The 17,035-nt window shown below is 39.2% G+C and overlaps 1 protein-coding gene across 2 annotated transcripts in view; it reads left to right on the top strand.

The window, feature by feature from the left end:
- The window catches only part of LOC115427090 (storkhead-box protein 2-like), a 78,153-nt gene that overhangs the window by 7,717 nt on the left and 53,401 nt on the right, over positions 1-17,035 (top strand). Inside the window, exon 1 of one of the 2 annotated variants that reach the window (XM_030145487.1) lies at positions 4,034-5,420. The exons of the other annotated variant lie outside the window; for it this stretch is intronic. Within the exon in view, the coding sequence (XP_030001347.1) occupies positions 5,228-5,420 (193 nt within the window). The 5' untranslated portion in view covers positions 4,034-5,227. Of the gene's footprint in view, positions 1-4,033; positions 5,421-17,035 lie in introns of those variants that run through there. 2 annotated transcript variants of the gene reach the window in all.

The raw sequence follows: 17,035 nt of genomic DNA, 5'->3' as shown, positions 1-17,035 counted from the left end.
TGGACACTGGAACTGGAGCTGGACTGGCAGAAAGAAAAAGAAAAAAACTAAACGGGAAAGTGAAAGAGCACAGACTAAAACACTGGTAAACCTCTGTATTGCATAAACCGATGGAGTTAAAAGGGAGTTAAAAGGAATGAAAACAGACCGGGAGTTGTCCCTCTTCCTTCTACACAGGTATAGAATGCTTCTGTTCTTCATACATTTGCATTGGAACATTGTATTTGACTATAGTGGCTGTTGGTAGCTCAGTCAAACACTTGGTAAATGCTAGCCGCAGGGCTAGCGCTCTGACGTCGGTAATATGTTTTATTTGGAGCATTGTTTCAGTCCCAAACTAAGGGCTTTGTAAGGCGAGACTGAAATTAGTGATGTCCTGATCTGGATTTTTTTGCTTCCAATACCGATCTGATACGGACTTTTTACAATGAAATTTTGATTTAAATTTGGAGTCATTATTTATAGGTTATTATGCTAATATTTTACTTGAGATCACAATTAGGCTGAATGTGGAACCTGAACTAAAACAGGTATGACACGTTTGACTCTTAATAACTTTAGTATAATTTTTGCACTTTCCAAATTCATACTGTGGGACAAATTAGAACCTTATATATGCCACTGCTGTAGTGTGTCTAAGGACAGGTCCGTCCAGGTGTTATATGGGGTGCGTTCAGTGCCGTGCGTTAGTGATGTGAAGCGGGTTACTCACGGGTCAGGTTGGGGTGGGTCAAAAGAATGTCAGTTTAGTTGCAGGGCGGGTTGGGTTGGGTCACATAATTCCACAAAAGCCCCGCGGGTTGAAAAAACACACTCGGGCATCACAACTGGCCCTCATAATGAGTACAAGCGCAGAGTGAAACTTATAGACGCTTTACTAAGTCCTCTAAGCCTCCCACTGTTGTGCAGCATTTCCCTACCTCCAGAAACTTTAATTTGAGGGGGCAGTACATTTGTCCTTCCCTTTCCCGAACCGGGCCCAGATCAGCCTGATCTCGTGATTAAATCTGATCTGATCTTCTAAAAAAAATGCCAGATTGGCAACCGATACCGATCTACAGATCGGTATCGGTTGCCAATCTGGCACACTGGACATCCCTAACTGAAATGGTTCTGTATGGAGTTTAATGTTCATGCTGGGGCTTAGATACTAAACTGCCCTTCAGGAGCAAGACAATTATAAAAGTAGAATACTGTGAATGCAGAGGGCTGAAGCAGCTAGCACTGAACTGCTAATGCAGAATGATGATGTTGAATGACTGAAGTCATTTATGAAAATGCTTGAATACTTTGTGGAAAAGCTAGTGCAAATGTATATTATTGGGATACGTCTTAGAGCACCTGTCTGTGAGTAACACTCCAGAGCTCCAGAGTAAAAGAGACATAGAAGCAGGAGTCGGATGTCTCAAGTCAGGTTTCGTTTTCGTTTTCACCCCGGTTACTTAACCACGCTTTATGAAGACTTTATGAAGTTTGCTTATTGTCTCGTTTCAAACATCACTTTGCACCTGCAAGTTACTGTCTTGAAAAAAGAAATGCAGAGTTGTAAAGACGATCTGCTCTTCATTCATTAGCTTCAAATCAAATGCAGCCTCGGCCAGTTATGTCTTTGTGATAATAGTTGTTAGTGCTCATGGGAAACGGAGTCTTTGTCCCTTAAAAACACCACTGATTCCGGCTGAAGGTGTTGCTGCAATCCACTTTAAACAAATTCTCTGTACAGGACCTTTAAGCACTTTCACTTATGTTTTTTTCTTTGACTTACATTGCCGATGTAGAGATTTGGGCTGTCTAAGCATGTATTTTAACAAGCCAATCAGAGTAGAGTGGAGTGTGTGTCTAGGTTATCTGTTCTCAATCCCAAGTCAGGCCGACTGAGATCCTTTCTTGCAGCTGTAGATGATGATAGATTTCATGTTTATGCTGACCTTAAATGAAAACACAGTGTGACACTTGATCATTTGTGTATGAGTTACATATTGTTACTATTTAAACTTGGGCGGCTGTGGCTCAGTTGGTAGAGCGGGTCATCCAATGACCAAAGCATCGGCAGTTTGAATCCTGGCTCCAACTGTCCTCATGTCGAAGTGTCCTTGGGCAAGACACTGAACCCTAAATTGCTCCCAGTAGGGCCAGGCAGCGCCTTGCATGGTAGCAGCTGCCCACTGGTGTATGAGTCTGTGTGTGAATGGGTGAATGTGAGGAATTGTAAAGCACTTTGGGCACCATGAAGGTGTAGACAATGTGCTATATAAGTACAGTCTATTTACCATTTAGATAAATGAGCGGTAGTAGTCCATGTCCATTTGAAGTGGTTAAAAGGGAGCAGTTGACAGATGTGCTCAGTTCTCTAGTTGTGTGTTTTGGTGATGTTCTGTTCACAGTGTACTGTCCAGGTAGTGCCCATTCCTGTTGAACTGTCCACTCAAATGCTAGCTTAGCTGTTGTGAGACTAGGTGATGTAAGAGTGACTATTCTCAAACAGTCGCCTGTGTTCAAACAGGCTAATTTAAGTTGGCTAAGCTTGGTTCTGTTGCTGGGTGTGTTGAAGCCCAAAAATGGGTGAACATCTTACATGAAGCTTTAGGTTTGTAAACATCAGCTGAACAGAATGAGGATTATCCTCTAGAAATAACTTATAAACCTTAAATATGGGAAATGCACAAAAAGACATAAAACGCTGTGATTTCCAAATGTATTATGACATGTATGGAGGCTGAACAGTAATGGGTTTGTAAAGTCTGATATTGTATACACCACATATTATGTCTCCCTCCCAGAAATACTCATCAGTGTTGGGAATTTGCTGTTTGTCACTTAAAAACTATATAACTGTTGACTTGAACATCCAAGTCAAAGTAACTGATACCCAGTTCAATAAATAAATACCTCTAGATCACTTCACACACTCAAAGTTCTGTGTGAGATGAAAACTTTTTTTGACTATTATTTTCCCTCAAAAGCAGTACTTCTGCTTGAGAAGCTTAAAGTGTGCCTGTTCTGGTCATGCTTACAACATTAATTGTGTTTTGTGTCTTGCTTGTAAGCAAGAGAGGCACAAATTTAGTAAAAAAATCGCTGTAGATTCACCACACTGGACCTTTTTATTAAAGGTGAGGGCAGAACCTATGGGCATCAGCCATTGTCGGCCAGAAGTCAATATTGGCAGTTTGATTTAGAGCTGCAACAAGCCACACTGTGCTCTTTTCTTTATGGCTCAGGAGGTAGAGCGGGTTGTACAATAACTGAAGGGTTGGTGATTCGAATCCCTCTTTGTCCTAGTCATGTACCGTTGTGTCGTTGGGCAAGACACTTCACCCTCCTTGCCTACAGTGTCACTCACAATGGTGTATGAATGCGTATGAATGTTCCATGATGGTCGGAGGGGCTGTTTGGTGTGAAATAGCAGCCACGCTTCCGTCAGCCTGCCCCAGGGCAGCTGTGGATACAAATGTAGTTTACCACCAACAGAGTGTGAATGTGAGAGTGAATGAATAATAGATCAATAATGTGAAGCGCTTTGGGAGCCTTGAAAAGTACAATAGAAATCTAATCCTTTTTTTATTATTATTATTATAATAATAATAATAATTATTATTATTATTATTAATTTTGATGCAGTAAACTTGGAAGAAATAATGATTTGACCATTACTGTTTGATAATTTTTTAAAATTTTTTATTTTGTCAACATCTTTAGTTGTTCAGTCCAGCCCTAATTTAGTTTTTTATTTTGGACTGAGAGGGGAGAAAAAGGTGGAAGGTGTGCGTTTTTCGATTCTGCCTTCTTTTGGCTCTTGTGGGTCTAACTGTCATACTGAGCCAGTATGACTATGTATAACCTCCATCCATTGCCTGTGTTGCTGTGTGTGTTGCAGCATTTGGTCAATGTGCTGCTAACTAAAGAGTCAACCTAAGAGCCTCTTCCTGATTGGCTGGCTGGCAGATTTGGCTCCTAGCCAACAGGACTTCAGCGGACATGTGTTGGTCTGCTGAAGTCACACATGCAGGTCTTAAGAGTTTGTGCCCTCAGTAGCATAAAGGGGCTCACTAAGCAGCATTCAGTAGTGTGACATCAGTAAGGAGCTCTGGGTGTGTTTTCTGTGAATGGGCAGTATTGCTCTTCTTTAACAGGGGGAAAACAAGTGGGAGGGCCGTATGCTTTGAATGACGGCACTCCTGCCAACCCCCTCTTCGTCTGCATTCGCCTTCCTTCTCCCACAGCAACACGGCAAGAGAGAGCGGACAGGCAGGGCGACAGAAACGAACAGACGGAAGAGAAGACAAAGGGAAGCAGAGGCAGCACTCGGCTTGGGTCTGGATTAACCCTTTCCCTTCACTTGGAGTTGCTGGTTTGTTTGGGTTTTTTTTGGGGGGGGGGGTGTTCTGATTTTTTTCCTTTCCCCTCCTTTGTCCTGGTGTTTTGTTATGGCACACTGTCATCCGTACAAACAGGATAAATGGCTGGTATGAGTGAGTGTGCCCCTGAAGGAATGATGAACTGATGGATGAAGAGAAGTGGAAGACAGGAACGTGTTGGCTTTTCTCATGGAGATTGTGTTCTCTGATTCCTTTCTTTTTACCATCTTTTGCATTAGTGCTCCGTTCTCTCCTGCTCCTTTTGCTTCACTGAGCCAGGCTTTTGTTTCTCGGACAGGGATTTGTGCTGGTCTATTTTTTTTCCTCTGTCAGTAACCCCCTTTAACCCAGTCTCCCCCCCAACCCTCATTCTTCAGCTAAGCTAAAACCAGATGACACCAGGCTCGGCTAATCGCTAGCCACCACAACAGTATAGAGATTCTGTTCATCGCAAGTTTGTCTTTTTGTGTGTGTGTATCAATCCAAGTACTGGGACAGACGATGTTGATGGATTCGGTGTGACCCAGGAAGGAGAGGTGTGGATGCAGTAGTGGAGGTGGGACTCATTGACACTCTCACAACCAAATCTGTGGATTTTTGGTCTTGTCAGCTGTAACATAACCATGAGGGAATTTGGTCAACGCAGGAGTAGGATTCTTCATTTCACAAAATGGTGGTTTTATGATTTTTATTAGCTAATTTTGTAACATCAACGGCAGAAGAATGGAATTTACGTGAGGAGCTGGGATCTCACATTGGGTCAGGCATTGGGCCCAAATACTCGGTTACTCGCTGAAAAATTACAAAAAACATTTTTAACTGAGGTTTTGTAGATAGCTGTAGTATCGATCCAGTCAGTGGTGGTAACGATGAAGAAGACGAGCTGCAGCGCGCTGAGGCGGGCCTGGCCCAGCTCCGACCTGCCACCAGCCGCCTCTGTAGAGCCTCATAGGAGCCGACACTCCTGCAGCGAGAAGGACTACAGAATCCACAAACACAGCAAGCGGAGCCACTACCCACCACAATGTCTGTGTCCCAGTTCAGCTGCATACATACATGCAGGTATTGTGCACACACCTTACCATACCTGAACTCCTCAAACACTGCCTGATATCTCCAATGTCCATGACGTATCGCAGCTTGGTTGGTGTGGGATGTAGTAAATGATGACTTCACTAACATCAACGACAAGTTGTTACATAATTTGTTTAAGCTGCTGGCATTAAACTGCTGCTGAGTTGAACTTTTTTCAATCTCTCCTGCAATTCTCCTTTTGCTGAATACCAGTGTGTTTTACAGAGTTTTCCCTAGGTTATTAGAGGGCGTAGGTGTTGTGTATGTTGACGTATTTGAGAAGGGTGTGGGGTTTCCTGTTCAAAACATTTTTCAATTAAAGCTTCAGTGCTTGATATATTTTGTCTATTGGGCCAAAATGATTATTTCAGCACATTATAATTCAAGTGGTCTGAGAGGAAACAAAAATTCTGTTCCCTTCCCTTGACTCTGTTTTGGATTGCAAAAAAATATACTTGGTGCAGGTTAATCACAGGTTTTTTCAGGCAGGTAGGGGGTTAAATACATGATTGGCCGTTGTAAATACCGATGATTGGCCTGTTTCAGTCAGATGTGACTGCTGCTGCTCTGCTACTGCCCTACTCTGTGGCTTAACACAGAAGCTTGGAAAAGTGTCTTCACTCTGTTTTGGGTCATACACTGATTTATACAATGAGATTTGATGTTTCAGGTGCAGCTACATTGCACAAAACAACAACAACAACAACAAGAATAGTAATAATAATGAATTAGATTTGTACAGCGCTTTTCAAGGCACCCAAAGCGCTTTAAATTATTGATCCATTATTCATTCACTGTCACCTTCACACTGTGGTGGTGGTAAACTAACAGACATGCTAGTCAATTTGGACAAATTAGAGCAGATATCAGATATTTTTCTTGACAAATGAAAAAGTTCAGGTGACAGTACAGAACAAATCCAGATCACAGGCGATAAGCTCAGAAAGATGGAGTGAAGACTGAACTATCAGAAGCTGCGGTACTGCACTGAATTCATGCAATAGTTTCTTAATGCTGCCTTGCTTGATAGTTTTTTAACGTCACTGCCCAAAGTTCTATAATCTTTCAATCTATTGTAATTTAAATTGTCTTAGAGGAGATGAGACTTCTACATCTACTCCCTACCTGAGTTTTCAAGCTGTAGCAAAGGTGCCCCACCATGCAGCTTTTGTCTAATCTCAATGTTTTCAGATGGATGGAAGGGTTAAATATGTGATTGACAGCTATGATTACTGAGCACTGATCAGATTCTGTGAAGAACCCGGATGTGATTCTACTGCTCTACCCCATGTCTCAGCTTTGAGAAGTGTCTTCACTTTTCAATAGCAGCATGACAATGTCAGGTTCATCTGTATTTACATTCAGTCTTTTAATTTGGAGTGTGAGGAAGGTGTGAATTTCTGATGTTGTTTTCCCCGATTTCAACCCCTGCAGCTCAACAAAAACCTCAATCTATTTGATACATGTCCTGTAGTATAACATGTTACTTCCCTTCATTCTGTTCTTCGCTACAAACATGACTCAGTGCAGGTATTAGTTACGAGTGTGAGATCATTTCTTTTATTATTTTCTAAAATTAGTATGTTTCCACCCTACTTACAATACTTATAATAGGGGGAGGGGTATATGGGGTGGCACGGATCACGGAAGTGAAAGTGAAGCTTAACACTTATATATCTTTTCCCTACCTCCTTAATCTTCGCAAACTTTCATTTCAAATGGCCCCTGTTATATATTATACATGTGTATAATAAGTCTGATGCGATGGTGATGATTATTTTGTAGAAAATGTAACCTTACCGGCAGAAACGCTAATTAACAGTAGCATTACTGGAAACACTTTGTTTCATAGATCTATGCTAAACTGTATATTACATTGTCATGCACTTCAACTTTATTTTGATGGCGACAGCTATAATTTTTATAAGAAAAATATTGTAGTGTATATGACTTTGCCAAAATGTATTAACATGTAATTTTTTTTTTGGCCCATATCATTAATGCCTGATCCCTTAGCCTTTCATACATTGTCTTGACCATGTTGTAACTGTCCTTTACATTGTTTTTGTCTCATTAGGCGATTTTCATATTGTGGAATAACTCACTGTGCACTAGTTTTTGTAATTTGATTTAGATGAAAAGCACTAAATCATGAAAGCAGAGACTGCAGTTGTTTGTTTTTGTCTTTCATTTGATTTACATTTTTGTCTTTGTCTTTCATTTTTGTGTTTTGCTAATGCAATTTTTGTCATTGTTTGTCTTTTGTGTTAATCACATCAGTATTTTATGTTTTTTTTTTTTTTTACTTATTGTATCTTTTTCATCTGGTTACAACTTTTACGTTGTTCTTGTCTCATTTAAACCATAAATAACTGGTTTAGATACTTCAGTCAAGACACATATAACACTACATGTTAAAATTTTTGAAAATTGTAGTTATGATTTTGGCCAGATGCATGTTAGTAGTTTGTGTAGACTGATTGGAGATGAGCACGAAACAAATCAAAGGAGATGACAGACTGTGAGGGACAATGGAAAGGTCAAGGATATTAACAAGTTTTGAATAGGATATTCTTTTGTGTTAGTTTGCTTCTCACAAATGCTCCCAGAGCTTCCTTCGGTCTCATAGTAACCTCAGATTGACTGAAAGGACCATGTGGAACTCAGACCAACAGCTCTCAGCAGGAGAGGTTCTGCACTTCCGAAATCGTCGGGGGCTCATTCATGGTAAACCACAGCCTCTTCCACAGTATCAGACCCTCTGCTTGGACAGGCACTGCTGAAAAGCCTTCATCTTGTTGATGGCCCTCCATTGTTAGCACATGAAGGAATCCAAAGTGAAGTTATGGTTGTGATTTTAGAGCAATAAACCCTGTGACCTTTACTCTAGATGTTAATCTAGGGCTGGGCCATATGGTCACAACTGTTATCTGATATTTAAGCTTTTGACATGTCTGTTCTAACCCATTTTAAGTGTCTTCATAGGGACAGCTTTTCTTTGACAGCTCAGTCAGCACAGAAAATTTTGAAGCATGTCGTTTCTACTGGCTACAGGGATGCAAATCTTCCATTTCTTTTAATTTAAATCAGGTTAGCTAATCTGTGATGGGAGTTTTCAGTAGTATTCATGAATCAGAGGTCACAAAGGAATAATTGTACAGATTACCGTAAATTCCGGACTATAGACCGCACCTGAATATAAGCCGCAGACCCTAATTTTGGAAAGAAAATCAATTTTGTACACGTATAAGCCGTGCTGGTTTATAAGCCGCGGGTGTCCACCAGTGGCGATTTCTCATAGACTGCAAGAGAAGCCCGGCTTCCCCTATCATTACGAAAATTAAATGGTTAAATATGTTTGGTTGTGTTGACATTTCATTGACTACACGTGTTAAAACACGTTCATCTCACAGACGAGTTCGTTCAGAATCAGCTTTATCACAAATCATCAGACTTGATGTTGTTCACTTACACATTCCTGTTGCGCTGTTTCCTCATACGATCTATGGTCAATGCATTTCCCTGTTGAAGCCTGGCTTTTATGGGAATCTATGGTACCGAGTGGAACCTTTTTTTTCATTGCCTCAAAACTGGAGAGACAGCGAGTGCATATTGAGGCACCGACACCGCCGGTGGCTCACTTCCGGTACCACGGCTCGGTGCCGCGACACCTCGGCTCGAGGTGCCGCGGCACCACCGGCACATAGTGCCATGGCACCCCGTGTGGCACCACCAGCACCTCGAGCCGGTAATTGGATAAAGATTTTCTTTGAGTTCAAATGAAATTGTTCCCTGTTTGTAAATGGGTATGATATGTGTGAGCTTGCTGTTATATCTATAGGTTGATTCGTTGTTAATATGATGATTAAAAAACAAAAGACAAAAAACGAGGCAATAAAAGGATAGTAATAAAAGCACATTTTCTCTTTTTTTTTTTTGTTGGTGGACTTATCGGGGTTTCCTTTGGATTCGTGCTGATACGGGACTGACTTGCTTTTGCGCTGGCTGTGGATTCACAGACCTAAAATGACTTGAAAGACACTTGAAAGTGGACAAATTTTTGTTTTTCGTTAGAGTAGGACTTTTAATTTATTTTTAAAATATAAAGATTAAAAACAAGTAATTACGTCTGTTGTAATATTTTCATTTAACATTACGCACGACATGCGCATTAATTCTGAGGTGCTTTAAATTTATGACGGTCTCTGGAGAGCTTTATTGGGTGTTTTCATTCAGAGTTTTGTTTTGTATATTTGTGAAACAATATTAACATTTGAAGGTTTACTATTTTTCCTTAAAAGTTCCCCTTTTGTGTGTGTTAATATTAACTTTATAAAGGTTAAGTTGTTAATGTTATCCATTCCTGCATACCTGGTAACAATAGACAGATTCTTCCCTGGGGTATGGCAGGCAATAAGGTAAAATTGTCGTATAACCCGCGTTGGAGTATAAGCCGCAGTGTTTAAAGCGTGGGAAGAAAGTAGCGGCTTATAGTCCGGAATTTACGGTACATTTTCACCATCCTTAGACATACAGTACAAGTATAAATGTTGTCATATACTGTAGATCCAACTGAAATCCAATCACAACACATTTATACCTTGCATTTCTGATCTTGGATAACCTACCACGTGTAAACGGGTAAAAAAAAAACACCCCACACCAGCACTGATGAGAATTTTGGTCAGAACACTGTTGTTTCCTTATGCTTTTGTGTCTGTCTGAATGTTTATACTCAGTAGCCTGAGTTGAGAGGTGTCAAAAGCAAAATTGTTACCTACTAGTGGATTGTTGCTCAGTCTTGGGCTATGCCTCAACACTGGAATTTGGAGCAGGAATTTTATTTGTCCCTTTATTGCTGGTCTACTGTTGTCCAACAGGGCCATCTTAGTGACATCAGGGATGCTGGCTAGCTCTGATACAATTGTTCCTATTGTAATTTTCACATTGCCTTTTCTCTGTGTTTATGTGTTGTATTGTTGGAGGCACAGAAAGGAGGGCAGTGTGACTATTGTTTCTTTTTGACACATAATGATGGACAAATGAAAGATAACACTGACAAGTCAAGTGAATCTGTGGGATTCACTTGACCATGGTATAGAATGTGTTGCATTCAATGTGTGCAAACAGAAGTGCAGATAAGCTCTCCACTGTTCAGCCTCATTCTGCTTTTTGCAAACAGCACATGGGTTCTGCAATAGCTGTCTTCATATGTCAAGAGTTTTCCAGTATTTAAAATATCAACATGTCGTCAGCCAAGGCAGTGCTGTTTACACACAGTAAAGTAGTGATGTTGTCCAGTATCCTCATCTTTTATGCTCTGTGTGATTCAGTATGAATCACAACTTTCGCACTTTTTATAAAATGTAGGTGAGTTGCAAACAAACTGAGTTTTCCTCTAGTTTTCTAGTTTTGTTTGATGGTTTTGTGTTATGTGCATCATGTTGAACCAAACTTATTGCAATATTTTCTGTCAGTCAGTCACTCAAATTTATTTGTATAGTGTCACATCATAAGAAGGGGCAGCCATGGGTCAGGAGGTAGAACCAAATAACCAAAGGGCTGGCGGTTTGAATCCCGCTCTGTCCTAGTTGTACTGTTGCCTCCAGTGCTGCTACTCACACTGGTGTATGAATGCGTATGAATCTCGGTGGTGGTTGGAGTGGCCATAGGCGCAAATTGGCAGCCACGCTTCTGTCAGCCTGCCCCAGGACTGCTGTGGCTACATATGTAGTTTACCACTACCAGAGTGGGAATGTGAGAGTGAATGAATAATGGATCCACTGTATGCGCTTTGAGTATGTGTTCATAGAAAAGTGCTATATAAATCTAATCCATTATTATTATTATTATTATTATTATTATTATTATTATTAGTAAGAAAAGTTATCTCATGACACTTTACATAAAGAGCTGGTCTAACCCAGACTCTCAAGCCAATTAACAGAAACCCCACAGAATCCTCCAGGAGCAAACACTTGGTGACAGTGGCGAGGAAAAACTTCCTTTTAACAGGCAGAAACCTGGAGCAAACCCCGACTCCTGGAGGATGGTCGTCTGCCTTGACCAGTTGGGGTTGAAGAGAGAGGGCAAAGAGAGAGAGAGAGAGAGAGAGAGAGAGAGAGAAGCAGGGGGAGACACATGGATGCACAGCAAACTGCACTAAAACTGTTAAAAACTAAAACAGCTGCTGCTAGTATAATTACCAATAGCTACAACAAATAACCATACCGGTTAATACCACTACTCCAAGTACTGTGGCTATACTACTACTGCAGCTGTTAGTACAAATAATAGAAACTTCTACCATCTATGTAACTATATAATAAACATCATCACAACTATATGGATGAGTGAGTGATGATGAAGGCAGGATAGAAGTAGGACCGCAGCAGCAGGTCCAGAGATGATCCAGGGAAAACCAATGAGGGGATAAAGCACAGAGACTCCAGGGAAGAAGTCAAGTCAGTAACATGTATTTGCTGGGGCGTAAATAGAGGAGAAGAGGAGGAAAGAGGAGGTCAGACAGGAGGAGGAGCAGAAATTTCAGTGTATCATGATGTGTCTCCCAGTCTAAGTCTGTAGCAGCAGAACTAAGAGCAGCCTGAGCCGCCCTAACTATAAGCTTCATCAAAAAGGAAGTTAGTAGTCCTTGCCCCTTAGTCTGAACTCTCAAATAACCATCCAAGTCAGATGTCCTCACTTGGTTGGTCAGGCTCATGTTAAAAAGTCAACAGGACGCTTGTAAAGCAATGATATTCATTTTATCTAAGTCAATTCTCCCAGCTCCTGAGGGAAGAGGGAATTTAAGGGAATTGAAGGCGTACTGTTTTATCAACTTTCCATTACCTATTAGTAGATTATCAGCATCGAGTATTTGTTGGTATTTATGTGGGTTTCTATCAAACATTGATATGCAGGTATTTAGAGTTGGTTGTCTGTCATCATTATAATTTGAAGTTTTTCCACTGGATGTAGTATTTAATGCAATGACATGATTTGATGTTTGAGGACTTGATCGACCTAAATGGTATAATGACAAAAAATAGGACCAATGGCCCTGTAGCTTACCGGCCAAATGAAAAGCTATGGGAATTGTATCCAGATGCCATTTATTATCACCCAGTTATCTGTATTTATTATATTACAGAAATAGCCCATGTTTTGGTCATATTCCAATCAGATCTGTAAAAAATTCAAATTCCAACTTGATATCATTGATACTTACTGATTTATTGTATCAATCCACTTCCTATCTGTTATAATGGGAAAATTGGGCACCAAATCCAGAATCAGATCAGTCAGACAAGTTTGAAGTCAATCAGAACTGTAGTTTGGGAGAAAAAGACGATTGAAATGTTTTTCCCATAAGAGCCCATGTTAAATTTTCCGTCAATTCCCGGATCCAGAAGAAGATCCTGATCAGCATGTGGCTGTTATGTTTTGGTCATCTCCCCATCAGGGCTGGACTGTAGAAATTTACACTGGATATCATTTATATTTAGTGAGTTATTGCATCGATCCACTTCCTATCTCTTATAATGGAGAAATTTGTCAGTTGCACCAAATCCAGAATCAGATCCGGATCCAAATAATTTCACTAACTTTTTTTGACATCATCATAAAGAAGCTGTATACCAAGTTTGAAGTCAATCGGAATTGTAGTTTTGGAGAAGAAGACCATTGAAATTTTTGTAATGGATGACAGACAACGACGACAGACAACGACGACAGACAAGGACGACAGACAAGGACGACGCATGCCGCATGATGACAGTAGTTTACGGCCTGTTGGCTGGTAAACTAAAAACTGAACTGAACCTCTTATCTGGAACATGTCATAATGTCATTCTTCCACATTTTCAGAGTCTTGGTATAACATTTATTTCTGCAACTCTGCAACTACTACATGTTTTTTTTTTTTTTGCTGTGGTTTTCATCTGATACAACTTTTTAGCTTACCAGCCAACAGGCCGTAAGCTATTGTCATCATGCGGCATCTGTTATCGTTGTCTGTCGTCATCTGTCGTCGTATGTCGTCCGTTACAAAAATTTCAATCGTCTTCTTCTCCAAAACTACAATTCCGATTGACTTCAAACTTGGTATACAGCTTCTTTATGATGATGTCAACAAAAGTTAGTGAAATTATTTGGATCCGGATGTGATTCTGGATTTGGTGCGACTTTGAAAAATTTCCCCATTATATACTCAGTGCCAATGAAAACACAACACTTGAATGTGTTTTATTGTTCCTGAGCTGTATCAATATGTTTAAGTTTCACCTGTATAAGATAATCCCAGACAATTTCTTAACAACCTGAGACGGGTTGAGCTATTGTCACACTTGAATGAACTTGTCTGCATTCATAAGACTTGTTTTTCTCATTGCTCAGCAATGAACTGCTCAACTTAAGGAATTGTGGTCAGTTAAGGAGTGGTCATGTTCTGTATATAAAGGCAAGCTGAAAAGCACGAAAATCATTTGCAATAACTCAGCGATGCCTGGACTGACACGTGACCAAAGATGCCATGCTATCGGGCTCCTGGAGGCGGGAATCTCTGCTCGGCAGGTGGTGCGCCATTTTGGATGCAATGTGTCCACCATAGTCAGGATGCAACAGAGGCATGAAGAAACTGGCTCAACTGCAGACAGACCTCGCCCTGGACGAGCACGTGTGACCACGCCACAGCAGGACCGCTACACTGAGCTGCAGCACCTCTGGGACCGCTTTGTGACTTTTGGTTTTGGGGGTCCTTGAGTTTCTTTCTTTATCCTTATTTTTTGTCAACAAATTTGGATGTGATTTTTTATTTTTACTGTATAGAATTCCAAAGAGCTTATGGAATAAAAATACTCATCGATTTAAAAAAATATATAAGAATCTTCAAGTGTTGCATTTTCATTGGCACTGAGTATAAGAGATAGGAAGTGGATCGATGCGATAACTCACTAAATATAAATGATATCAAGTTGAAATTTCTACAGTCCAGCCCTGATGGGGAGATGACCAAAACATAATGGCCACTTGCTGATCAGGATCTTCTTCTGGATCCGGGAACTTACGGAAAATTTAACATGGGCTCTTAAGGGGAAAACATTTCAATCGTCTTCTTCTCCCAAACTACAGTTCTGATTGACTTCAGACTTGGTATACAGCTTCTTTATGATGATGTCAACACAAGGTATTGAAATTATTTCAATCTGGATCTGATTCTGGATTTGATGCCACTTTGAAAAATTTTCCCATTATAACAGATAGGAAGTGGATTGATACAATAAATCAGTAAGTATCAATGATATCGAGTTGGAATTTGAATTTTTTCCAGATCTGATTGGAATATGACAAAACAGGGTCTATTTCTGTAATATAATAAATACACAGAACTGGGTGATAATAAATGGCATCTGGATACATTTCTCAAAGCTTTTCATTTGGCCGGTAAGCTACAGGGCCATTGGTCCTATTTTTAACTTACCGGCCGACAGGCTGTAAGCTATTGTCGTCATGCGTCGTCCGGCGTCGTCGTCTGTCGTTGTCATCATGCGGCATCCGTTACAAAAATTTCAATCGTCTTCTTCCCTGAAACTACAATTCTGATTGACTTCAAACTTGGTATACAGCTTCTTTATGATGATGTCAACAAAAGTTAGTGAAATTATTTGGATTTGGATCTGATTACCAAGTGGGAAAAGGATGATAAAACCTTTGATTTTGCTATTGAAAACAATAATTCAATGTTTCTTGGTGGAGTTTGTAAAAGTGAAGTGTTGGAAGTGGTCAGGAAATTTAAAAATAAAAAATCTACTGATAGAAATTCCATTGATATGTCACTCATAAAACAAGTGATAAACAGTATCCTTCAACCATTCACTTATGTATGCAACAAATCATTTCAAATAGGCACTTTTCCAGAAAATATGAAAATAGCTAAAGTGATTCCGATTTATAAAAATGGTGATAAGCACATGGTGTCAAATTATAGACCGTTGTCACTGTTACCACAATTTTCTAAAATTCTTGAGAAACTGTTTGTAAAGAGGTTAGATGACTACATAGACAAATATAGGATATTAAATGATCACCAGTATGGATTTAGGAAAAACCGATCAACATCTTTAGCAGTAATGGAATTTGCAGAAACTATAGCAACAGTGGTGGATCAGAAACAACATACTGTTGGTGTTTTTATTGATTTAAGGAAAGCATTTGACACAATTGATCACTCAGTATTACTCCGGAAATGTGAAATGTTTGGTATAAGAGGTGTGACGCAAAACTGGTTAAAAAGTTATTTACAAAATAGGTCTCAGTATGTATCAATTGGAAATACAAATTCACAACTTAGAAAAGTAACATGTGGGGTCCCACAAGGTTCAGTTCTGGGACCCAAGTTATTTATACTTTATCTAAATGATATTTTTATGGCATCTAGTGAGTTAAAATTTACAATATTTGCAGATGATACTAATTTGCTTTATTCGGGAGCAAATATGAAACAAATATTAGAAACTGTGGAAAAGGAATTGATCAAGTTAAAAAAATGGTTTGATGTAAATAAGTTATCACTTAATGAAGATAAAACAAAATTTATGGTTTTTGGTGGTGCTAGGGGAAATGATGATATAAAACTGAAAATTAATGAAATTGAAATTGAAAGGGTGTATGAAACAAAATTTTTGGGAGTGATTATTGACCATAAACTCTGTTGGAAACCACAAATAGAATATATCAAACGCAAAATGTCCAAGGCTGTTGCGATTCTTGATAAAACTTGAGACTTGTTAAGCAAAAAATGTTTGCATATGTTGTACTGTTCACTTGTAATGCCATATATGTCATACTGTGTGGAAATATGGGGCAATGTGTATAAAACTAATTTAGACCCGATAATTAAACTTAAAAAAAAAAGCTATTAGAGTCATAAACAAAGCTGGTTATCTCCAATCAAGTAATCCACTTTTTGTAGAATCTGGTTTACTAAAATTTTTTTACATTGTATATTTAAAAACAATGGAATTTATGTTTCGCGTTAAAAGTAAAAACCTTCCTTTTTGTATTCAGAAAATTTTTAAGTTAAGAGAAGGACATTATAATTTAAGAGGGATGTTTGTGTTTGAAAAAGGTAAAGTAAGAACAAACGTTAAATATCACAGTGTTTCAGTTATTGGTGTCAAGCTATGGAACGAACTGAAGGATGAAGTGAAATTGTGTAGCTCACTGTTGAGTTTCAAAAAGAATTTAATTTGTCAAATTATGAAGGGTTATGAAAGTAATATGATTACAAAATAACTTATTACACTGAATGTAGTATAATTTAAGTTTAAGTATTTATCTGCTGCAATTTAAGGTGTGGACTTGGACTAAGGATGTGAATAGGAGAAGCAGAAATAAGCCTCCGGCTTCAGCTTCTTCCTTTTTCAGTTACAAAATGTGTTAATTTTACGTTTGTTTTTTTTTAATATGTAGGTGTTTTGTTTTGTTGTTTTTTTTAATATGTATGTGTTTTGTATTTTGTATTTAACTGAAATAAACATTCATTCATTCATTCATTCTGGATTTGGTGTGACTTTGAAAAATTTCCCCATTATAAGAGATAGGAA

The sequence above is a fragment of the Sphaeramia orbicularis genome, chromosome 10 (genome assembly GCF_902148855.1).
Source record: "Sphaeramia orbicularis chromosome 10, fSphaOr1.1, whole genome shotgun sequence".
NCBI lineage: Eukaryota > Metazoa > Chordata > Actinopteri > Kurtiformes > Apogonidae > Sphaeramia > Sphaeramia orbicularis.
This window is presented reverse-complemented; position numbering and strand designations above follow the sequence as displayed.